Source organism: Moesziomyces antarcticus (genome assembly GCF_000747765.1).
Source record: "Moesziomyces antarcticus DNA, scaffold: scaffold_v10001, strain JCM 10317, whole genome shotgun sequence".
In the NCBI taxonomy this organism is placed as follows: Eukaryota; Fungi; Basidiomycota; class Ustilaginomycetes; order Ustilaginales; family Ustilaginaceae; genus Moesziomyces; species Moesziomyces antarcticus.
The window spans coordinates 2,286,915-2,309,771 of NW_014639009.1; the positions used below are offsets into that span (position 1 = coordinate 2,286,915).

The 22,857-nt window shown below is 62.1% G+C and overlaps 11 protein-coding genes across 11 annotated transcripts; 4 read left to right on the forward strand and 7 right to left on the reverse strand.

Moving 5' to 3' along the window:
• Window positions 1–76: 76 nt before the first annotated feature.
• PAN0_001d0841 (serine dehydratase) lies at window positions 77–2,272 on the reverse strand (the record flags this gene model as incomplete). The annotated part of the gene is made up of 1 exon (XM_014804455.1): window positions 77–2,272. The coding sequence occupies one exon, from the start codon at window positions 2,270–2,272 to the stop codon at window positions 77–79; it is 2,196 nt and encodes a 731-aa protein (XP_014659941.1).
• Window positions 2,273–2,778: 506 nt separating this feature from the next.
• Window positions 2,779–4,653, reverse strand: PAN0_001d0842 (uncharacterized protein; the record flags this gene model as incomplete). The annotated part of the gene is made up of 1 exon (XM_014804456.1): window positions 2,779–4,653. The coding sequence occupies one exon, from the start codon at window positions 4,651–4,653 to the stop codon at window positions 2,779–2,781; it is 1,875 nt and encodes a 624-aa protein (XP_014659942.1).
• Window positions 4,654–4,993: 340 nt separating this feature from the next.
• On the forward strand, window positions 4,994–5,877 carry PAN0_001c0843 (chaperone regulator; the record flags this gene model as incomplete). Its single annotated transcript, XM_014804457.1, has 2 exons — window positions 4,994–5,348; window positions 5,441–5,877. The coding sequence occupies 2 exons, from the start codon at window positions 4,994–4,996 to the stop codon at window positions 5,875–5,877; spliced, it is 792 nt and encodes a 263-aa protein (XP_014659943.1).
• Window positions 5,878–6,173: 296 nt separating this feature from the next.
• On the forward strand, window positions 6,174–7,118 carry PAN0_001c0844 (uncharacterized protein; the record flags this gene model as incomplete). Its single annotated transcript, XM_014804458.1, has 1 exon — window positions 6,174–7,118. The coding sequence occupies one exon, from the start codon at window positions 6,174–6,176 to the stop codon at window positions 7,116–7,118; it is 945 nt and encodes a 314-aa protein (XP_014659944.1).
• A 65-nt stretch (window positions 7,119–7,183) lies between these two features.
• PAN0_001d0845 (transaldolase) lies at window positions 7,184–8,542 on the reverse strand (the record flags this gene model as incomplete). The annotated part of the gene is made up of 1 exon (XM_014804459.1): window positions 7,184–8,542. One exon carries the CDS (start codon window positions 8,540–8,542, stop codon window positions 7,184–7,186), a length of 1,359 nt encoding a protein of 452 aa, XP_014659945.1.
• Window positions 8,543–9,532: 990 nt separating this feature from the next.
• PAN0_001c0846 (flavo protein) lies at window positions 9,533–11,185 on the forward strand (the record flags this gene model as incomplete). The annotated part of the gene is made up of 1 exon (XM_014804460.1): window positions 9,533–11,185. One exon carries the CDS (start codon window positions 9,533–9,535, stop codon window positions 11,183–11,185), a length of 1,653 nt encoding a protein of 550 aa, XP_014659946.1.
• Window positions 11,186–12,040: 855 nt separating this feature from the next.
• PAN0_001c0847 (uncharacterized protein) lies at window positions 12,041–12,718 on the forward strand (the record flags this gene model as incomplete). Its single annotated transcript, XM_014804461.1, has 1 exon — window positions 12,041–12,718. The coding sequence occupies one exon, from the start codon at window positions 12,041–12,043 to the stop codon at window positions 12,716–12,718; it is 678 nt and encodes a 225-aa protein (XP_014659947.1).
• A 400-nt stretch (window positions 12,719–13,118) lies between these two features.
• PAN0_001d0848 (DUF339-domain-containing protein) lies at window positions 13,119–13,928 on the reverse strand (the record flags this gene model as incomplete). The annotated part of the gene is made up of 2 exons (XM_014804462.1): window positions 13,119–13,283; window positions 13,386–13,928. 2 exons carry the CDS (start codon window positions 13,926–13,928, stop codon window positions 13,119–13,121), a joined length of 708 nt encoding a protein of 235 aa, XP_014659948.1.
• A 563-nt stretch (window positions 13,929–14,491) lies between these two features.
• PAN0_001d0849 (transporter C530.15c) lies at window positions 14,492–16,270 on the reverse strand (the record flags this gene model as incomplete). Its single annotated transcript, XM_014804463.1, has 1 exon — window positions 14,492–16,270. The coding sequence occupies one exon, from the start codon at window positions 16,268–16,270 to the stop codon at window positions 14,492–14,494; it is 1,779 nt and encodes a 592-aa protein (XP_014659949.1).
• A 1,447-nt stretch (window positions 16,271–17,717) lies between these two features.
• PAN0_001d0850 (uncharacterized protein) lies at window positions 17,718–21,353 on the reverse strand (the record flags this gene model as incomplete). Its single annotated transcript, XM_014804464.1, has 1 exon — window positions 17,718–21,353. The coding sequence occupies one exon, from the start codon at window positions 21,351–21,353 to the stop codon at window positions 17,718–17,720; it is 3,636 nt and encodes a 1,211-aa protein (XP_014659950.1).
• Window positions 21,354–22,040: 687 nt separating this feature from the next.
• On the reverse strand, window positions 22,041–22,754 carry PAN0_001d0851 (uncharacterized protein; the record flags this gene model as incomplete). The annotated part of the gene is made up of 2 exons (XM_014804465.1): window positions 22,041–22,360; window positions 22,427–22,754. 2 exons carry the CDS (start codon window positions 22,752–22,754, stop codon window positions 22,041–22,043), a joined length of 648 nt encoding a protein of 215 aa, XP_014659951.1.
• Window positions 22,755–22,857: the final 103 nt, after the last annotated feature.

Genomic DNA, 22,857 nt, shown 5'->3' on the forward strand with positions numbered 1-22,857 from the left:
AACAAGTCTAGGTTAAGGAATGGGAATCGTAATCTGGGCGTAAAGCATTGTCCTGAAGTGGAGGAGGGCGTTGATTCTAGCAGTCGGGAATGGCGACTGGGACCTTGACGGCCGTAGCGAGGCCGGCGAGGGAGGTCTCCTTGTAGCTCGTGTGCATGTCGCGGGCCGTTTCGCGCATGGCGGTTATGGCGTCGTCTAGCGATACCGAGTGTTTGCCGTCGCCGGCCAATGCGAGTTGAGCGGCAGTGACGGCCTTGACGGCTCCTAGGGCGTTGCGTTCGATGCACGGGATCTGGACCTGGCCATTGAGCGGGTCGCACGTGAGGCCGAGATTGTGTTCAATGCCAATCACGCTTGCCTGGAGCACCTTTTCGGGGCTTCCACCAAGCACGGCGACGAAGCCTGCAGCCGCCATGGCGGTAGCCACGCCCACTTCGGCCATACATCCGCCCTCGGCAGCCGAGAGCGTGGCACCGCGCTTGAAGAGCATGCCGATCGCAGCGGCGGTGAGCAGGAAGTTCTCCAGATCGCGCACGGGGTCGTCGTCAAAGATAAACTCAAAGCAGTACTTGAGCACGCTCGGCAGCACGCCGGCGGCGCCGTTGGTGGGCGCTGTGACGATGCGACCGCCCGCAGCATTTTGCTCGTTGGTCGCAATCGCGTAGCAGGTCAGGTAGTCGATCGCGGGAAAGTTGGTGCGGCGCGGCGGGCACGGCATGACGGGGTGGTTGAACGAGCCGATCATGCGCGTGCGCGCCAGCCCCGTCGCGCCAATCTGCGAAACCATGTCCGTCGACGCACGCGGAGGTGGACTGTCGATCCCGGGCCCTTCACCCGAAACACTTCTGGCAGCGCCGCTCAGCGGACTACCTCCGGCAGGCAGCGATGCTCCGCGATACAACCCGCGCAGCAGGCGGGCATACAGCGATGGCGCGCGACGACGCACGGCAAGCGGGCCGGGCAGCGCGTGCTCGGTGCTCTCGACGCCGGCGCGGATGCATTCGTCCATGGTGGTCCAAATCTGGACGAGCTTCTCGTGCACCACCTCGGGCGGGTTCCAGGTGAGCTCGTTCTCGTACACCACCTGTGCAATGGTGAGGTTGCGCGTCTTGCACTGGCGCAGCAGACTCGCTGCATTGTGGTACGGAAACGGCGGGCCGGACGACGCGCGAGCCGTGAGCTTCTCGGGCTCGTGGGCTGGCGCCTCGCGGGATGTGGTGGCAAGTGCGCTCGACGTCGAGTCGGCAGCTGGCGTCGGCGCTTCGACTTGCGGAAGCAGGCCTTCGACGACGGGAGCCGAACCGGCGCGTCGGCCGTCTTCGGCGTCCTTGCGACGAATCTGCTTGTAAAACACGTTTTCGCCCCAGTCGATCGGATGCGCCGAAAGCTCGATGGTCTCGTCGTGCAGCGGCGCAGCAGCCGTCGGGTCTTGTGCAGGTGCCTGCGGGGACGAGGATCGCGCTGACGACGCGGAAGATGATGGCGTGGCCAGCGCACCATTGACGACGAAGCCGCCCCCGACCGAGTAGTAGTCGTTGGTGGCGAGCATCTCGCCCTGCTCGTCGAATACGCTCATGCGGATGCCGTTGGAGTGATGCGGCAGCACCTGTCCGAACATCCACTTGAGGTCGCGGTCGTAATCAAAGTGGATGAGCTTGCCCTTGGTGACGGGCTTGCCGTTGGCATTGGCGCCGAGGGTCTTGAACAGGTTCTTGCCGAGGTGGATGTGCTTGGCCTTCTTGATCTCTTCGAAGCGCACGGGTACCGAAGGAGGATCGACGGTCTCGCAGTCGTCGCCTTCGAGGCCGCCGAGAAGCGCCTGGGGCGTCATGTGGCCGGCGCCAGTGAGTGCCAGCGAGCCGTAGAGGTTGATCTTGATGGTGTGCACGCGCTCCAGCAGACCCATGTCGGCCAGGTCCGAGACAAAGATCACGCCGGCACGCATGGGGCCGACCGTGTGCGACGACGAGGGGCCGATACCAACCGAGAAGAGATCGAATGTAGAGATGACCGCGTGCTCGGTCTCACTGGCCTCCGAGGTGGCTACATTGTCGGCTGACGCTGAGGCTGAGGAAGCTCTGCACTGCGAGGTGTGCATGCTTCGCCTCGGGGCTTGCACCAGCCGCACCGCCGGAAGTGCGGTCATGCCGTGTTGCAGCGCCGTCGAGGACCGACTGTTTGCCGCGTATGCGGTGCTCTTGCTTCGTGCCGCATGTGAGGCGGTGCGCGCTGTGCTGCGCAGAAGCGCCGTGGACTGTCGGGCCGACACCATGGTAGTAGTGGTGCGTGCCAAGACGGGTTCGCGTCGCGCTGGAACGTACGCTCTCGATGACGGTCGAGCTTATCTCGGCGTCGCTTCAGATGGTGGTGGTCGTCTGCTTCAATGTGGGTTTGCGACGTGGCGCAATGGCATATGAAGCGCCTATCGCTGCTGTCTCACAGTGGGGCCAGATAAGCAAGCCGTGCAGCAATGTCGCCGATTCTTCCAGCTGCAGTCACCCAACCGAAAAAAGTGCTCCAGAGCTGCGAGCCCACTTTTTCGGATATCGTGGCTTGGATTTCAAAGCACATCGGCTGAGGTCGCGCGCGTCCAAGTGTTGGTCTCCCTCTGAGCTGCACCGTCACATGTCTCCTGCCTCTTATGGCAATTCCGCATTTTGGCCGAGTTTCCAACTTCCGCACTCGAGTCCGCTCAAGATGCCGTGCGTGATCCTATACGCTCGCTCGTTATGGATGAATGAGAGGGTGACCTGGCTTGCGATGCGATGCCTAGTGCTTTCACGTCTGGCTCGTCGAGCGACGACTAGAAGCACGCGGGCTGAAACTGAGAACTACATGGCACGTCGGGCAAAACGCCTGCGCTGTGAGCCAGGAGACGAGGCAGACGTCGTGAAGCTCGTGGCCGCAATCGAGCCGGCAGAATTCGAACCTGTTTGGCTGTTGCGATGCGTTGCCATCGTCGCTATAGCCTGTCGGCTCTGGCATGATTTCCGCAGCTGCTTTTGGGCGCGTCATCTCAAAGCAGATGGCGCAGTAGACGTCGTCGTACGACTTCCACTTGTAGTCGCCCGCAGCGGCGCTTGCACGAGAGCGCACGACCGAGGTGTAGGGGTCCTGCGCTCGTTCGAGCTGCACGCCCCAGCGGCGGCGTACAAACTCGAGACACTCGACGGAGCTGCGAGCGCGCGTCCACACCTGCGTGAGCGAGGCGAGCTCGGAGCGCAGGCTGAGCAGCGACAGCACAGGCGGTAGCGAGGTCGGCGAGAGCGTCGGCAGCCGCAGCGTGATGACCGAGTAGATGAGCGCACCCATGGCTTTGTCGAATAGCGCCGTGGCTGTGTCCGAGAACCACTTGGTCGAGACGAGCACCGACTGGCCGCGCAGGCGAGGTGCGCGTCGACGCCGAGATGCCGAGGGCGAGCTGCCCGGCTGTGCAGCATCATTCTCGGGCAAAGTGAGAGGCGCGATGGGCCGCGTGACGCTCGGGGAGCTGATGACCTCGTCTTCAGGTGCTCCGACGCGGCGGTAGGTCTGGCGCGCGGTGGGCTCGCCGGCGGGGTTGGGTACTGCGTCGACAGACGTTGCGCTCATGGGCTGCTGCTGTGGTGCCTGATGTTGTGCTGTGGCAGTGTCTGCGGTTGTCGGCATCGCCGAACGCAGTGGCGGCATCATGGGCCTGCGACGGCCAGCGTACCTGGATGGATGAGGCATTGTGGCTGATTCGGTGAGCGCCGCCTTGATAAACTGCGGGAGAGGAAGCAGCTCCACGAGCGGCGGCATGTGCGAAGGTGATGGCAGCCTGAGCTGCGCGGGCAGCATGTGTGAGAAGGGCGAGGCGTCGATCTTGGGCAGGACGCTGAGCAGATGCACAAGAGTACTGGCCATCTCGAGCATCACGAAGAGCGATGCGGGCAGCAGTCCGTCCGCACGGAAGCTGGGCTTGCGATCGACGGTGAGAGTGCGAAGAGGGGCAAATCCGAGCGCCTCTCGCCAGACGCGGCACCTTGCACCTATCGCCGCCATGGTCACGGGCAGACCGGCAAGCAGGGCCAGACACGAGAGCACGCCGAGGTAGAGCACGGGAAGGGTGACCGCGAAGAAGCGCGACTTTGCACCCAACAGCGAATTCTTGACCGCTCCGTCCTCCACGGCCATACCGGCCAGACGGATCGCCCAGAGGAGATGCAGGGTGACGAGCGCAGGCAGCACGTGCTCGTCTACGAGCAGACCCCAGCTCAGCTTGGGAAAGCGGAAGAGCGAGCCCGGCGGAGGCTGTCCCTGCTGCATAGACGGCGCTGCGCCATCTTGCTCCGTCGGAGATCGCGACGGGGCGGGAGAGGGATGCGATGCACCATTCGGAAGGGCCGACTCGCTGTGCGGGGCGGTCAGGGAGAGAGCCGAAAGCAGCTGGGATGCGGGTGGTGGCGCGGCTACGATTAGGCCATCGATAACACTGAGACCCCAGCTCGGCTGTGCTGGCTGTGCTGGCTGGCTGATGCTAGTGGCTGGAGCGGAGTGATCGAAAGAAGCGAGCTGGCTGGTGTTGTGAGGACTGAGGAGGACGAGCAGCAGGAGGAGACAGAGCCTGGGCCGGTAGACGTTCTTGCGGAACTGGTCCAAGCTGGACGAGCTAAGAGCCAGTGAAGGAAGCATGGCCGCTGGTTCTGATCCGCATCGCCAAAGTGCGATGATGATGGGATGATGGAGGTGAACGAAGCAAGGGTGCGGGTGTGACTGGTGGGAGGGTTGACGCTCGCCTCTCGGAAACGTCGAATGGCCGAGTGGAGGCGGCGGGTTGATTTGCTTTGCATATTTCACTGATTTCACGCCCTTTCAGCTGAGCCAGAGTCCCCGCAGCAGCAACGGGTCAAGCTTAAGCTCAACCTCGCCCGTATTCCGACTCGAGCCGCTCTCCACACCGCTCGAGAGTCGACTTTCTTCGCGCTCACCTGCATCGTCTGCCCATCACCACCTGCACACTTTCCTGGGCAGCATGACCGGGCGACCGCCACCACCGCCACCGCCGCCCGGTCCACCACCCGGTCCACCTCCAGGTCCACCGCCTGCCCCTCCGCGGTCTGTGCCCAAGCCTGATGCTGCGGACGTGAACGGAGTCCAAGGCAGCGCCCAGCCCAGCACGGTATCGGACACGCAAGTCAACGACAAAAGGGCATTTGCATTGGAGAGAACCTCCCTGCTGCAGCAGCTCGAGATCGACCGCATCCTAAGCGCATTCCGCTTGAATCCCTACGACGTGCTCGAGGTGCCAATCGAAGCGGACGACAAGGAGATCAACCGCATCTACCGCAGAAAGTCGCTCCTCATCCATCCAGACAAGGTCAAGCATGGTGAGCATCTCTGTCGGCTCATCACGCTTCCAGATATCGTTCACTGACTCTCAACTTGCACTCCCAATCCTGATTTATTGCGCCTCATATAGACAGGGCAGTCGAAGCGTTTGACCTACTCAAAAAGGCCTCCAGCCATCTTCTCGACGAGGACAAGCGCAAGCTGCTCGATGAGACGGTCATGGACGCACGTCTGATGGTGCTCAAGCAGCTCGACCTGCCCTTTGCTACCGCCTACGACGACCCACGCCTCGCCAACCTCAGCCCGAGCTGGGACGAACGAGTCCGCCAGGCCACCAAGGAACTCATGGTGGACGACGAGCTGCGCAGAAGAAAGGCGATCCGCATCCAGCATCAGGCCGAGGGCGAGGCGCAGCGCAAAAAGGAGCAGGCCGTTGCCGAGCGCAAGCGCAAGGCAGAGCACGACGCCGCCTGGGAATCGACACGCGACCATCGCGTCGCCGACTGGAGAGCCTTCCAAAAGAACAGCAAGAAGAAGAAGAAGGCCGACGCAAACGTCCTCGGCTGACTCTGTACCGTCCTATGCATCCATCTCTGTACACTATCAAGCATCGTTGTCGCTGTTAGCATCACCTGCCATCGAGCGCATCAACGTCGAGAGGGCCGCCAGAATGGTCTCGATTGAAAGGTGTTAGACTGGTGCATGGCGAGGAGGCCTGAGATATATCCGGAACCTCCACACGAATTCTACGGCTCACAGCCTCATTGTGCAGCTGGGCTCGCATCCTGCATGCCCAACCGAGCCAACTGGCGTCCCACACCCTGCGTCGTTGCCACCATCTCAACCATCCAGTCCATGCAGCCATGCCCAACGTGACGATCATCAACGACACGCAGGTGCCGCTCAACATCTGCCTCAAGCAGGTGTCGCCGCTGCACTATGCCAACTCGGTGCAGCCCAACGGTGGCCGTGCCACCATGCATACCGGTCGTGTCTGGTTCACCATCCAGGCGCGCATCGACCGTGGCGACAATGGCTACGACAAATTCCAGACCTATGCGCCCATCGCTGCTGTAACGATCGGTGCGCTCTCGCTCGGTGCGGGTGCGATCTACTTTGCAGGCGCCAGCGCGGCAGCAGGCGGCACGGCGGCAGCCATCTCGGCGGTGGCAGCGCGCGTCTCGGCGACCGTGGCAACGCACACACCCACGGTGAAGCGGCTGCTCAAGTACGCGTCCAAGGGACAGACGGTGGCAAAGGTCGGACAGATCGTGGGCATTGGAGGCGGTGCACTCGCAGGTGCCAAGGGCGCGAATGGAAAGACCAAGCCTGTCGAGCAGCAGCTCAAGGACAAGGCGGCAACGGCTTCCAAGTCGGCGCTGCAGAAGCTGCTGCAGGGCAGTGTGCTCAGCTCATCAGGATGGTACATCGACCGCGACCGCACCATCCGCATCACGGGCGGGCCCAAGGCCTCAATGGCAGACGGACTGCTCGTCATCGAAACCGACACCACCGTCCCCTTTGCCCTCGTCGACGAGACCGGCAAGACCATCGCCATAGGCAACCAGGACGGCGCAGACCCCGTTCCCGCCTCCAGCACCGCGGACGATGCACTCGACGACACCGAGGACGCAGCCAGGCTCAACCCTACCCCGGGAAACTCGGTCGCCATGGGCATCGGGTCTGCAACCGCAGCAGCCGCCGGGCCAGGAGGCGCACCGGTCCTGCAGGCCGAAGGCAGACAGCAGGAGAAGAAGAAAGATGGCTTCTGGATGCGCACACTCAAAGGCGACGATGGCTTCTGGTAGATGTGACTTTTCATTCGCACGAATCCTTTACATGATACCCCTAAACACAACGATCCCGACGCTGCCTAGAAGAGGTTGCGCAACTCGATCTCGGAGGTGGTGAAGCGTGCGAGGGCGTCGGCGAGCATGAAGCGGCACCTGTCGTCCTCGGTGAGCGCGGCATTGAGACGCGCGAGTGAGCGCGAGTCCGGGTGCAGCCAGCCACCGCATCCGAGCTGGCCCGCCTCTTGGGCGGCGAGCACCGCTCCGTACTGCTCGAGCTCGGCGTCGGGCGCAGCGACGAACATGCTGCGCGCCTGCTGCGTTGCAGCTGCGTATGCGGCAGTCACCTCGGTCTTGGCCAGGCCCTCGAGGATGCCGGCACCGAGCGTCATGTGGTCGAGCCCGCACAGCGCGACTGCCTCATCGATGCTGAGGAACGACGCGGCCATCACCTGAGTCTTGATGTCGGCATGGTCAGCTCGCAGCCGCAGCAGACATCGCTGGAGCGGAACGATGGTTTCGTCCACCGAACGGCTGCCCGTATCGATCGCCTCGGCACGCTTCTCTGCAGACGGATTCTCGGCGCCAAAGAAGTGTGCCGCCAGCGCGTTGATGTACGGCGCGGTGTACAGTGCTCCCGCCGCCTGGGCTGCCGCCAGACCCTGCTCCACAGCAAAGATCGTGGTGGCCAGCACCTGGATGCGTCCCTCCGGCAGCGGTCCGCCGACGCCAAACTCGTCCAGCTTGCCGCCCGAGGACAGGTAGCGCATGGCCTGCAGCCCCGGCACCGTGGTGGGGATCTTGATGCACACGCGTTCGCTGTCCACCTTGCCACCCGACATGAGCTCGTACAGCGCTACGAATCGTCGCGCATGTCGCACCGTAGCTTGCAGGTCGTACGCCTTGGACGTCATGGTCTGCGCATGCAGATTGCCCGTGGCCACCAAGTTTGGCAGCATGAGCAGGCCAAAGTGCACAGTGAGCACATCCGAAGCCAGTTGCTGCAGTCGCTCTTCTTCGCTCTCGGAGGCGGTCAAGCCACCAGCGCCGACCGAGAGACGGTCGAGCATGGCGCTGTCGAGCTGCTGACCATCGTACGTGCCCGCGATGATCTGCTTGGTGGTGGAAACGCACGTCTGCAGCAGCTTCTGAGCCTGACCGGGTTCGCTCGCGGCGAGCTCCTTGAATGTACCAGCGACGATGATCTGGTTCGACGTCATGTCGGTGAAGAGCGACTCGAGCTCGCTGAGCACCTGCTGCTGCGCCTCAACTCCCTGCTTGCCCTCCTCTTTTACGAGCTCGTGCATGCGACGGCGTGCAAGGTTGTGTTGCAGCCCCACCGAGGCTTGATTATTGTCGATGTCTACCGTCGAGTGCCTCCCGACCTCGGCGAGGAGCGACGAGGCAAGGTGCACAATCTCGGCGGGATGCTGGATCGTCATGTTGCGTGCGAAGTAGGAACGACGTGACGTGGCAGTGTAGAAGGCAGAGTGATGGTGACAGTACGTGATGGGGGAGAACAGTGTCCACGTACTTATATTATTTATAAGCTTGGGGAGGAGATGCCAAGGATGCGGAGAAGAAGCGCAGCCTTTGTTCTCCGACAAAGCAACAGTGTGGGGGACAAAGCGTTCATGCTTCAGGGTCCGAGAGGCACAAGGTTGCGCCAGTTCCGCTTCGGCCAAATCCCAACCCGAGCGCCGTGGGACGCAAAAAATCGATTTATGCTTGTTAGGCCTTGTCACTCTTAGTCGTTGTGTTAGATCGATTCGACATGGAATGGAAATCTGCGCCCGACGATTGGTCAGAGGCTTGTGACGCAGGCGCGGCAGACTGTGCATGACAGATGGATCAGCATGGCGAGGCGATGCTTGCTGCAAAGCCGGCACGTTGGCAGTGTGTGCATCGGAGCGAAGCAAAACGGCAGCTGCAGCACAGAGCTGCCATGTGGAGGAACGCAAGTCTTTCTGAATGCTCACAACAGCTGGAAACGGGTGTGATGGGGGGATGAGTGAGCCTGTCCGCTCGCACGGCCTGTGTAGAACGCGCGCCGCAGAAGGCTGCTCCAAACCTGTGTTCGAGGCGTGGTGAATCGAGCGCTCGAGAGCATAGTCGAGTCGGTGTCGATGCGAGGCTTGGTTGCTGGCGATCCCCACCGCAGCGCCGGATTACACGAGCAGCCCACGCAGGGTTCAGCAGCGGGTCAGCGTCTCCGGAGGGTTATGTATGTCTGCCTGCCCGCTCTGTCCGTGCCCTCCTTCATCTCCAACATATACACTCGACGATAACGCGCCATCGTCCCGACCTAGCTTCGCCTTTTGATGCTTCTGCTTCGCCAGCCTGCTCTGTTGGTATCCGCAGCTCGACCTTTGCTCTCCGCTCTTCCTCGCACGTTTACGCCCAAGGCTACCTTCACGTCATCCATCTTCAAAATGTCGGAGCAACGCGTCCGTGTCGGCAGCGCCAAGGAGGTGGCGCAGGGCAAGATGAAGGAGTTCACGTTTGCCGGTGAGGGCGACGACGCCGTCAAAGTGCTCGTGTCCAACGTCAAGGGCCAGCTGCACGCGACGTCGTCCAAGTGCACCCACTACGGTGCTCCGCTGGCCAACGGTGTGCTGACAGGCGACGGCCGCATCATCTGCCCCTGGCACGGCGCTTGCTTCCACGCCAAGAATGGCGAGATCGAGGACGCACCTGCGCTCGACAGCCTGCTCAGCCTCAAGCTCGAGGTCGAGGGCGACGATCTCTTTGTCACGGCCGACCCGGAGAAGCTCAAGGGCAAGCCCGGCGTAGCCCCCAGCTGCAAGGGTGGTGTGAAGAGCATCGCCAAGGGCAAGGGTGTCGTCGTGGTCGGTGGCGGTGCCGGAGCCATCAACTGCGTCGAGGAGCTGCGAAAGAGCGGCTTCCAAGGCGCCATCACCATTGTGTCGAACGAGCAGGCCATCATCGACCGTACCAAGCTTAGCAAGGCGCTCATTGCCGATGCCGACAAGGTGACTTGGCGCAGCAAGGCGCACCTCGACAACGTGCTCGGCGTCCAGCTCGAGAACGCCACCGTCACCGCCGTCGATGCCAAAGCCAAGTCGGTGACGCTCGACAACGGCCGCAAGCTCGAGTACGAGAAGCTGGTGCTGGCTACCGGTGGCACGCCCAAGCGCATTCCTATCCCTGGCGCTGACCTGCCCAACGTGCTGGTGCTCAGGCAGATCAGCGACACCAAGGCGATCAACGAGGCGGTTGGCAACGAGGACGGCGAGGCGTCCAACAAGAAGAACGTCGTCGTGATCGGATCGAGCTTCATCGGCATGGAGGCGGCGATCGCACTGACCAAGCGCGCCAACGTCTCGGTGGTCGGCATGGAAAAGGTGCCGTTCGAGCGAGTGCTTGGCGAGCAGGTGGGTGGCGGTCTCATGAAGGCTCAGATCAAGAACGGCCTCAAGTTCTACATGGAGGCTGGCGTCTCGCGCATCGACGGCGAGAGCGGCTCGGGCCCCAAGGCGGTGGTGATCAAGAACAGCGAGGGCAAGGAGGAGTCGCTGCCCGCCGACGTGGTCATTCTCGGCGTTGGTGTTGCGCCTGTCACCGACTTCCTCAAGGAGTCGGGCTTCCAGCTCGAGAAGGACGGCGGCATCGCAGTCGACTCGAAGCTGCGTGTTGAGGGTCACCGCGACATCTTTGCGATTGGCGATATCGCGGCAGCACCTACGCGCGCCTCGCCGCACAGCCGCATTGAGCACTGGAACGTCGCCTCCAACCAGGGCCGCGCAGTCGCGAAGACGCTCGCCGGCACTGAGACCGATTACGACAAGGTGGCCATCTTCTGGTCGGCGCTCGGCTCACAGCTGCGCTACTGCGGCAGTGGCGGTCCGCAATTCGACACGGTCCACGTCAACGGCAAGCCCGAGGAGCTCAAGTTTTCCGCTTACTACGCCAAGGGCGACGAGGTGGTGGCTGTGGCCACCATGGGCGTCGACCCGCTCATGGTGCAGTGCAGCGAGCTGCTGCGCATCGGCGCCATGCCTTCGCTCTCGGACATCAAGAACGGCAAGGACCCGCTCTCGCTTGACCTCTCGGCTAAGATGTAGACTCATCACACCGGCTAGTTGTTCATACTCCGCATTGGCTTAATTCAATGCAAGGCGATACACATGACCTCCACTGCCTCGTACTGATCTAGAAGTGCTGCGCATCTCAAGGTGTGCTGATGACAGCTGCGAAGCTGGACGGATCCCAGAGTCACGGCGAGGACACCGCCGCGGAGATGACAGTGAGAGTGTGGAGGTCGGTTCGGCGATATTTCTTTCAGCCCACGGACCGAGGTGACGATTGTGCCCGGCTCTAACACGTTTCGACTCGACCTCGGCCGTCGGGAATGTGACAGGCGGGAAGCAGGCGCGTGGGAAATGTCGTGATTCTTGGGGCGATGGTGTGGGTGTGGAGACGGCGGACCGAGCCGATGACCTTATCTTCGGGGCAGCCGTGAGCCAATCACAAAAAATAGCGCGCCTCGGCAGGGCGATGAGTAGCCGTGCCCCACAATGGTGGCAGCTGTGCGTCGACAGGCACGGCCCGAGCGCGTGTGTGGCGACCTGCAGCGGTGGAGCCGCATTGCAACCCCGCTCAGTCAGCTGGGTGCGCCAATCAGTAGCCATCTTTCCACTCGCCAACAGCTGCTCCGTGGCCAACTTTTTTTTTCTTTTCTCTCTCGACGTTGAGCCAATCTTCCGGGCCTCCGCACACTCGGATTTTGCCTCCATCGACGTGATCTCGTTAAGTGGTCGGCTTTCTTTTCACAGTTGGCCACGGCGCTGGTCGGAGCCTTGGACATTACCGCGCTTGGCGCTTGTGGCCACACGAGCTAGTGTATATATCCCGCATCGTTCTCATGCTCAAAAACGCCCCCAAAACTCTCCCACCTATCATCCGCACCATTGCCAAAAATGACGCTCGCAGTAGCCTCTTCCTCTGCATCCGCGGTGCTGCGACAGCGCGTCGCTGTTGCCGGTCGACGATTCTCCACAGCTCCTGTCGCGCGCCTTGCTGCGGCAGCCGGGCCATCCGAAGTCGCAGGTCCGTGGGCCGACCGCCTGACTGAGCCGCGCCTCAACCGGTACCTCGTCGTGGCCGAGGACCACGCCGATGCCGGTGCCAATGCTCGTCGATTCGAGGTCCGAGAGCGTCACCTCGAGCAGGCGCGCAACGGCAAGCGCGTCGGACGCATCGAGCTCGGCGGCGCCCTCCTCCGCAGGGACTTTAACCAGATCGACCAGGAGGTCGGGCCCGGTCCCCACATGGGCGGCAGCGTGCTCGTCGTGCTGGGCGAGAGCATCGAGGATGTCCGCGCCCGCGTCATGCAGGACGAGTATGTCCAGGGCAACGTCTGGAACGTCGACGCACTCAAGATCTACCCCTTCCTCCAGGCTCCCCTGGTCAACGCCAATGCAGCTGAGACCGGTGCGGACCAGACCGCAGACAACGAGGCGCGCGCAGGATCCGACAGGTCGAACGCAACGCTTGGCCAGCTTCGACAGGACGTTGCGGCGGGCAAGGGTCACAAGATGATCACGCTCGGTGCGCTGCGCAGGATGCACCAAAACAGCGCTCCCGTCACCAAGTGATTGCGATGCGATATCGACCTGACAACGTTTCGACTTTGCACGACCCTGCTCCATGCTGCCACGCACGTGTTGGCATCTTGAGCAGCAAGATACCCCACCCCCAAAAACAACCGCGAGCCCAGCTCTTGTGCGCGCTCCGGTTCCGACCTCAGCAGTCAATCGACCCGTCCCCAATCGACCAAATCGCTCGCCTGTCGCGACCTCGAGCGCGACCCTTTTCCAACCGCAGAGACCAGGCCATGACGCCGAGACTTTGTCCGAGCGCCAATGTCGAAAAACACATGCTCTTCTCGTCCACTGTCTGTTGCGCACTCGACCTTTGTCGGCTTTGAACGCTCTGTCTGTGACGTGATGAATTCCAATGCATTCGGCAGAAGAGGCGAGTGTATGTGTGACATGCTTAGAGTTCGGGCATCCAGCGTACGGCCTTTTCCTCGTTCTTTGTGTGTTGGATGAGTCGGTGGCCGAGCTTGCCCTCGGTGTGGAAGGAGTCGTGCCAGCGCTCGGGGATGGGCTTGCGCAGCGTGCACCAATAGAAGATGTCCCAGTCTGGCTCGTCGAGTAGCTGTGATGCGATGCAACCCCAGGCATGACGAATGTGGTCAGCACTCGGTCGGGCTCTAGTAGCGAAGCGGTATGGGGTGAAGTGGATTTGAATGCAACTTACGCGGTCGAATTCGTCGAGTTCCTCATTGGGCAAGTTCTTGAGCTCCTTCTTGGCAAACGTCGAAAGCAACAGATCGGTCTCGAGCGTACCACGTTTGCGACACTGGTACACAAGCCGAGCGATCTTTGTGGTCCTGTCCTCGGCCTCTCTACCGGGAACGCGCATGGGGGCATCGACATCGTCGAGAGTCTGACGGTCGGAAGCCAGGTTGACGCCCGCCCACTTGGACTGGGGTCCGGACTCGGGACCCGAATCGGCGTTGTTGAGGTCCACAATGTCCGGCGAAAACGGCAGCGGGTACGGATCGGAGAGTGTGCGGTCCGGAACCGTGCCCGAGGGTCCCGAAGCAGGCTGCGACTGTCCTGGGCCGGTACTGCCTTGATCCGTCTGCGAAGGGTTAGGCACATCAGGTCGCGATGACGACAGCAGCGGGTACGACGTCGACAGTGCTCGCACCGCGCCCACCCGCGGCATGCGAACGGGCTGCGCCAAGGGCGCGGCAACACTGCGTCGTAGAGCACCAGCAACGCTTCGAATCATCATCGTGTGAGCTTATGTCGAGAAAGCTAAGGTGTGGGTTTGGAAGGAGATATGCATGTCACCGAACCGTTCTCTAAATTTATGGCCTATCCGCTTTGGCCGGCTCTCGGAAGTCAGCTTCTCCACTTTTGCCTCCCGAACCGCCCCGCTGACCAAATCATTTAATCACCCCACCCACCGCTGCAAGTCACCTATCAAAAAGCTGAATTGCGCCGACTGCCGACCGCTGTCCAGTCACTGTCTGTGATGGCGTACAGCACCAGAAGCAGCTCCACTATGCGCTGCTTGAGACGGGGTGCGCGCTGCATTACGCCAAAGCCACCTCGATATCGATGCTGTGCCGTCACAGCAGACGTGGACTGCGTTGGACCCGACCTTACTCGCGGTTGCCGCTCGCCCCTCATTAGGCTATACTTCAGCCTGTGCAACACGCCGCCTTCGATTTTTGTTAGATGCGTGCAAAATTGATGGTACGATGCTTAGAGTACAGGTATGAGCTTCTACGTGCGTGAAATGGGCATGAGGGGATGCTGTGTTTTGTGGTGAATGCGTGATGGAGTGGCAGCTCAGCGCGTGCCGTGATGCGAACTTTCGGAGCCCGAGTGCGACTCGTTGTCCGGGGTATGCGCCTGGGTGCTGGGGTCCACCTCGAGGCTGGGGCGGGTGGTGGTGGCCGCCTTGGCGCTGTCCGAGTTGCTGTCGGTGCGCGCCGTCTTCTCGCCGCCCTCGAGGTCGACGTCGTCGTGCTTGACAGCCTGGGCGGGCTGCTTGGCCTTGGACGAAGACTGCATCTGCTCGAGCATCTGCTTGGCCTCCGAGGCGTACTTGCAGCGCTCGCGGATGTGCGCGCCGTACTTGTAGAAGATGAAGGGGAAGGGCAGGCAGATCAGCGCGAGCAGGCCCGCGATAGCCGGACCCCAGTGGATGCCGTTCTTTCCGCCGATCTGGTACATGTCCGAGGTGAAGAGCGGGAAGGCGAAGCCGAACAGCGAACGGATCACGCTGTTGGATGCGAGTACCGAGGCGGCGTAGATCAGATAGGCGTCGGTGAGATAGGACATGGTCGACAAGAAGATGAGAACCATGCCGAGACCGAACGGACCGCCGCCGATGATGGGCGCGATCCACGGGAGGTCTGGGCTGTCAGTGGCGGCAAAGATGGCGAGACCAATTACAATGGCCACGGCGCCAATCATGGCGGGGACGAGTCGGGTTTCGGGTGGGGCAATTCCACCGAATTTGTTCGCGATCCGGATGTACCTCGGGTTCTCGAAAAAGATGATATAGGCGAGCGCGATGAGCATACCGACCAAGACACCAAGGAAAGCGAGTCCGCCGATGCCTGGGCTCCATCCTCGGCCTTTTTGGAAGACAATGGGGAAAGCGGCGAAGAGTCCGTAGAGCACACCGTATATGACCGCAATGTACAAACTTAACAGGCTAACGATGGGCTCGTAGAAGAGCAAGAGCCAGGGACGGCTAAGGGCCACCTTGAACTGGGTCTTGAGGCGAAGGTCGCGACCCTTGTCGAGCTTGCAGATGTAGTGGCGACCGGTGACCTCGCTGAGCTTCCGGGCGCGCCATCGTAGGAGAACGGGAGCGTAGGTCTCGGGCATGGAGATGGCACCCAGGACGGTGATGATCGCAGCGAAGATGGCGAGGAAGCCGATGACCCACTTCCAGCCGGCCGACTCGCCGAGGAAGCCGCCGGTGATGGGGCCGAGCGCGGGGCCGAGGAAGGGCGCGCTGGCAAAGATGGCCATGGCGAGGCCACGCTGGTTCGCGTTGAACATGTCGGCGAGCGTACCGCCGGTGTTGACGAGCGGGCTAGAACCAAAGAAGCCCGAAAGGAAGCGGAAGACGATGAGCGATTCGATGTTGGGCGAGGCGATCGAGACGGCCTGCCACATGGTGAAGACGGCATAGGTGAAGATCAAGAGGTTTCGACGACCGACGACCTCGGAGAAGGGTGCCCAAAAGAGGGGGCCGAAGGCGAAGCCGAGCACAAAGAGCGAAACGCCGAGGGTGAGGATGATCTGTTTGGACGGATGGAACTGCGCCTGCAAGGATTCGACAGCCCCCGAGTAGGCACTCGAGGCTAACGCGACCGAGAGGGTGGCGATGGCGACCTGGATGGTGAGCAGCCATTTGTAGTAGGCGGGCCAGTTTTGCGGATTCTCGGCGTCGCTAGGCAGCCACTCTACCAGATAGGGGTCATCCTTGGTGCCGGCACCGTCGTACTTTTTGTTGAGGATCTCGCCGAACGGCGTAACGTGAAGTCGGAAGGGAGTCTTGCGGAGCGTGTACTGGTCCGGGTCCGCCACGGAGTCTACGGGAGAGGACATTGTCTGTTGCTTTATGCTGGTCGACCTGATGTCGATCTTCGAATGAAGGACGGTCACAGAGAAGCTTGGGACAGACGTCGAATGGATGGAGAGGGGACGATAGAAAGGCCGGGACGGAGGGCGTGGGACTTTTATTGCGATCGTCGAGCTGGCGCAGTGCGGCAACGTGTGATGGCGCAAGGAGGCCTGTGACTGCTGGCCACAGGTATACGGAGCAGAGATTGGTTCGCGAGGCTACAAGAGCCCACTCGAAAGGTCATGGGCAATGACAAGGGAGGCAGTCGGCACGTCCGCGGACATGAGCGAAGGGGCCTTGCGCGATGAGCAGAAGCTGGCCAGGAGGCTGAGGGGAAGGGCCTTGCGCAAACGTCAGGAAAAGCGGCGACGAGAACAGTGCGAAGCAGACCAAAGCCGGCATGCGTCGGTTAAGTTAGCTTTGCTTGCCGACAGCTCGGTGACGCGCTAAAGGGCTCGACATGAAATTTCACAGCCCACCTGCACTCCGGAAATTGCAAAGCCGCGCCGGCGCGCATCAAAAGCCAATCCGTCTTGGTCATGAGTTCTGACTTGCCAGGTTGGGCGACAGGGCGACAGGGCGTCAGGGCGGCAGATCTGGCCGGCTGCTGCCTTCCCTGCATCTCTCCCGCCCTGGCAATGCAGATCCCTCCGGCGGTGCTTCCCGCCCTGGGTTTCGCCGTCGTTCGGTTTGCGTTCTGCTCGCAAGACTCTCCCATTGGCCGACCACCGCCACGCGCCAAAGTCGATGCGTCATTCGTCATCTACGCTCAGCCACGAGCCAGCTAGCATGTTCTGTTCTGTTCCTGCGTGGATGAGATGATCGGCGCAGAGCATTGCCAAGGCCAAGGTGCGCCGGCGCAAAAAAGTGTCGTCCCGTCGGAGCTCGAACCTGCGCGACGCTTTTTCGCTTTGGACGCCGCACCAGTCCACGCGAGATGGTCATGTCAGGATTGCTGACAGTCAACCATCCTCACGCGTTGCGCGAACCTAACTTACCTGCCAATTTCCCATTCACCGCGTTGGTGCAGACGCAGCTCACGCTGGCCGCTACCATCGTCTCCGCGGAATGCCCATTAGCAAGCCCCTCCCTTCACCTTTGTCTCTGGTCGACTCGGCGATAACGTACTTGCTGCCGTTTTGCCGAGCTCGCATCTTCCGAACCCCTCACGCATAGATTGTTGCCACGTCGCCATCGCGAGCGTCTCCAATCCCACTTTGCAAGCCCGGCTGATCCAAACACGGAAGGAGTTCGCGTCCGCCGCTCCGCCGACGGTTCAGGCGTGCCTGCAATGTACCAGACCCTGGCTCGTCACACGTGCCTATCACCCGCCGTCTTTCTACACTCACATGCAGTCGATTAGTCTCCGAGTGAGACTGATTCTTCCTAATAATGTCACAATTTGCATTCCTGACTTTCCGAAAGTTGCATCTACAGGAAGGGCATGTCGAGCCCCGCTGCCGCCAAGTCCGTCAGTGCGTCGTCGAGCCACATTTTCGTCAAGAGATCCTCGGTGTCGCCCTTGGCAGGGCTGGTGGGCGCTCGCATGACTCCCATGGGTCGTGCCATCAGGCCTGCACCGGCGGCGTGCGAAGATCCCATCGGCATGCCTGCCGGACTTGCCACCGACGAGGGCGACGGGTTCATGGTGCGTGCAGCCGCGTCCACTGCCGACGCTCCGCTGATCGAGCCCGCATATCCGCGCTGGGCGCCATGCGCCCCCGACGGCGATGGCTGCGTCTGGTTCTGCTCGCCCTCACTCGCCCATGACGACAGCGGGTAGTGCGACGTGGGCGGCGCCAGCGTCGACGTCTGGTCGTCGAGCCACTTGAGGAACAGCTGCGGATCCACCTCGCCCGCCAGAATGTCGGCCGTGCTCCACCAGCCCGATCCACTTCCCCCCGTCGTCGCCTGGGTAGACGGTTGCAGCGCAACACCCCATCCAGTCTCGGCCGTACTGCCCCACGAACCAGTGTGGCTCGCCTGCGCTTGAGCGTGCTGGGCCCCCGACGGGCGCGCAAATGGATACGCGTCCGCAGCAGCAGCCGGCGCTGCGGCTCCGCTATTAGTAGCCACCGCAGCGCTCGATTCGGCCCCGACTCCATGCGAACGCATGCTGTGCTCCGGCACGCGCGTCCCAGCCGAGCCCATCTGAGATGCAGCGCCGCCATGATCGGAATACAAGCTCGCTGCACTTGGACGCGTCTGCATAGTCGCATCGCTGCCCGAGGCCGGACTTGCAGCATTGCCCGTCTGAACGTACTGCGACGTGCTCCTGGTGCGCGACTTGTTGCGCGCCTGGCTCGACGAGTGCGACCGCGTCTTGGCATCCGTCAGCACGAGCTGCTTGGCCAATTGGCGCAGGTACATCGAGTAGCGGTTCGCCAGATGCACTCCGTCCGGTGCAGCGCGCTCGAGCGCCGTGATGACCTGTTGCAGCGACTGCGCGCATCGCTTGAGCGGCAGGATCACGTCCGAAACCGCCGTCGCCTTGACACAAAACACTGCCGCCATCACCAGCAGCAGGAACCATCGCGCCGGTGCGCACATCATCGTCTCGAGCTCCACCGTGAGGATACGGATGAGACTCTGCGCTGCGGCCAGCGCTTCTCGCACAAAAGGATAGGCGGGATGCGTCGAGAAGCTCACCGTGTACGACGCTGCCGCCGACGCCGAAGCAGCTGCACTGGCTCCCGCTTTGCCCAGACGGCCCTTGGAGCCAATCTCGGCAGCCTCCGAGGCTCGATATTGTCGATGCTTGGCGAGCGTGCGCAGGCTGCGCTTGACCGAGTCGAGCGCGATGCCGTTGGCGTACAGCCGCGCATAGTGGTACTCGACCCGGATGCGCAGCGAAGTCATGTCGCGCGTCGGCTCGATGCGCGGCTGCGTCCAGTTGGCCCAGTTGTCCAGATCGTCGCGGATCGACTTGAGCGCAGGAACAAAGTCTTCGTCCTCCAGCAGCCGCTCCGTCACTGCCTTCGAGCGATACAGATTCTCGCACGTGCGGAAGACGATCTGCAGCAGCTCGGCGTGCGCCCGGAACGCGATCCACGCGCGATTCGAGCCAGACGGGAAGCCCACCTCGCCGCTGTTGCTGATGTCGGCATTGAGCAGGAAGGGATGCGTGCGGTCGCGCACCAGATTCATGAATGGCGCTGCGAGTCCCGGGCTCGATATCCTCCGCCCCAGTCGCACCGACAGGTGGCAGTCGGCATGAACACTCGACATCCATACGCGCATGCGCCGCTCAGCGTTCCTGCGCGAGGCGCCGTTGCGACTCGATACACCGCTGTACGTCGTGTCATTGTGCAGATCCAGGCGCTCGGCCAGTCGCAGCGCCGTGCCCGTGAGCATCCACGCGGTATCGTCAAACTTTTCCGACTCGCGCATGTCGGCCTGCCGCGGCTTGTGGGCTCCCCTTGCTTTGGCGCGTTTGCGTCGACCGGGCCGGGGGATCTGTCCCTCGTGCTCGGATCGAAGATCATCGCCCGTCGCCGCGATCGTCGCCGGGCTGGCAGCCGACGCGTCGTCAGCCGCCGTAGCCGCACCGTCCACGTCCGAGTCGGACTGGCTCTCGTTCGCGCCATCGCTGTCGGACGTGTCGGAGTCGGAGCTGGCTTCGGGTGACGTGCGTCGGTCGTGCAGGTCGAGCGTGGCCCACTCGCTCAGGATGAGAAGCGCCTCGATGGTGCCGATGGTGTGCGAGGCGGGCAGGAAGAAGGAGCGGCTGATCTTCTCCTGCGTCCACTTGGAGATCTTGCGGTGGAACGTGTCGACGGCGGTGACGTGCGCGTTGTGGTTGGCCACATCGTACCGCGAAGCCACCGAGAGCATGGCGCCCAGCAGAATGGGCTCGCGGTAGACAAGCTCTGACAGCGCTTCGGGCGACTTGTCGAGCAGGTGCGGAGCGCAGTGCGGAGCAAACGAATGCATCTGGCGGATGAAAAAGTTGAGGAAGTACTTGGCTTCGCTCCGCTTGATGAGTTTGAGCCGCACCGGCTCGAACTTGCTCCATCCATACGTATGCTTGAGTGGCGGCGGCGTCACCGGGCGAGACTGGAGAGCTGCGGCCGACTTTTGTGCCGAGCTCAACTGCGCGCGGTGACCAGATGGCGGATGCGTCGAGTTGCCGTCCATATGCGAGGACGCGGGGCGGTCGGACGATTGCCGGTTGGCGCTGTCTTCTGCGGTAGCAGCGTCGACGGCTTCGGCCTGCACTTGGCCGTCTCTATCATCTCTGCGTGCGTCGGGATCGTCGTTGGCTTCCCTCGAATCGACGGCCACACCAGCGAGCACCCTGAGCGCGTCCTTGCTGTGTTGCAGACCCACTTCGGCGTACTGCTGCAGCGAGTCGAGCCTGGAGATGAGGCCGGTCGACTCTGCGTCGGATCCGCCTGCTGGCGTTGGGCTCGCTAGCCGGCTTGATGGGTCGGGCTGCTCATCCGAGCCGGCATCGTCACCGCTGGGCGCAGTTGCGGCATCGCCCTCGCCGGGCGTGAGATTGCTGGACATCTTGCGGCGTTTGGCGCCGACGCGCGCATCGTCGTGGCGGTTGAGTCCGTAGATCATGCCGATGCTTGGCGCGTCCAGAGGATCGAGCGCCGAGACGGGCACGTCGTGACGGGCCGAATGGATGCGCGGATTCGTGGCGGGCAGGGCAGCGAGAGCGGCGCCCGCAAGTGCGTCGATCGCGGAGGCTGCCGATTCGTGCTCGTCGTCGTCGTCCATCATGCTTGCCGACGACGTGCGCGGGTTCTTGGCCAGGTGATGGGCGCCAAAGGCGTGGGAGCGCGAAGAGCGAGCCTTGGGACCGCGGCCGCGCGTCGACATGGTGAAGACACACGGGCGCATCTCGCGCTTGCATCGCGCACATGGCGGCTCGGACGGCGCCGCAAGGTCGCCGAGCTCGCACTTGACCTTCTTGGTGCGACATCCATCGCACGCCTTGAACGAGCGCTGGAAGTCCTTTTTGGCAGCGGCAGCAGCAGCCTCGGCGTCCTGTGCGGATTTGGACGCTGGCGAGTCGGCGCCAGACGGCAGGGGCGCAGCAGGATAGGCGTCGCTCATGGTTGGGCTAGTTCGCAGCGGCGCAACGGCGCCATCGCTCCGCGGTCGTGTGGCTAGCTCGCGATGCGGGGATGTTGTTGGTGAGGATGGATCGAGACGATGGGACGTCTACAAATCGGCTGCTATCCGGGGAAACGATTCCGATCAGCCAGATGTGGGTTGCGTCGGGACCGATCGGCGCAAGATCGGCGCTGGCCGGTAGGCGGATGCTCTGGCGATGGAAGTCGGCAAGGGCAAGTCTTGCTCGCGGGAAAGGGTTGATCCAGCGGCGAGTGGAGTGGGAAGCCCGAGGATGAAGTCGGGAGGGACGTTCGATGCGGATGGGCTCTGACGTGAAGTTGCTGACTTTGTGCGGAGATGCGGAGATAGTGGAATCATGCTCGGCGCCATGGCCCTCTTGTCTCGTCTCTCTGTCAAAAGAAGGGGTCCAACTTTTACCCGCGACGGCTCCCTCAACATCCCGGCTTTTGACGGCTATTTACCAGCGACAGCAAGCATCGAGGGTCTGGACCGCTACATGGCCGCCGTCATTCCTCTCGCAACTTGCTTCACATATGCATTCGATTCGCTCTGGACACAAGAAAAAGAGTGTGCGATTGTCTTGCATGCGATGCGGCTAGAACTAAGTTATGGACCCAGCGGCGACCTGCGCCAGAATGCTCGCTCACTACGGCGTGTGCATGTGGTTCAGTAATCATTCGCCGGATGAGTATAGGCTGCTGGGATGCCGAGTGGTTTGACCGACTTTGAGCTGCAGTCGAAGCTGACGGGACGCATTTGATCGCCCTTGGGGATGAAGTTGTCGGGGTGAAGCTCGTCCCAGGTTGCCTGCATCGTGGCCTCCTGTCGAGCTACGGCCTTGCACGCCGCGTGCTCGGTCAGATGCAGACCGAGCAGACCAAGACCGACGACGCCGACAATGGAGCCCAGCACCACACGCGCGATGTTGTTCCGGTTCTCGAACGGCGTCACTGCCTGATAAGCCCCGCGTCGAGTGAGGGATGCATCTGTTTGGAGAGATCAAGCGCGGGTCAGTCAATGCACATGGACGGAGTCTCATGCTGGATACTCACGCTCTTCGTTGGGCTTGGCGTGATCATGTGTGACGGGGTATGCTTCGACCATGTGGCAGGAAACAAGAGCTGCACAGAGCCAGGTGACCAAACACCTTGTCGCCGTCACTTTGACCATTTTGGCGGCTGACGAGACGAAAAGGACGTCGGAAGTGACAAGCGGGAGTGTCGAGCAGAGCTTGTGATGGAGGGCGTAAAGAACTCCGTGATCGTCAGCTCTTTCCATGCCGTGGTTCGGCGTCGGCGCCCTGCTCCTACTTCGAGTCTGAGCCCACGGCACGGACGAAATGAAGTCGGACCGACAATGGGCTTCATCAAGCGCAGCCATGGCGGGGTGCTGAATGAAGGCGCACGCCAGGTCACGGGACGGATGCCGATTCGAACCCACTCTTTGCAAATGCGCAAACGCTTCAGTCGGTGCAGTAATGTAC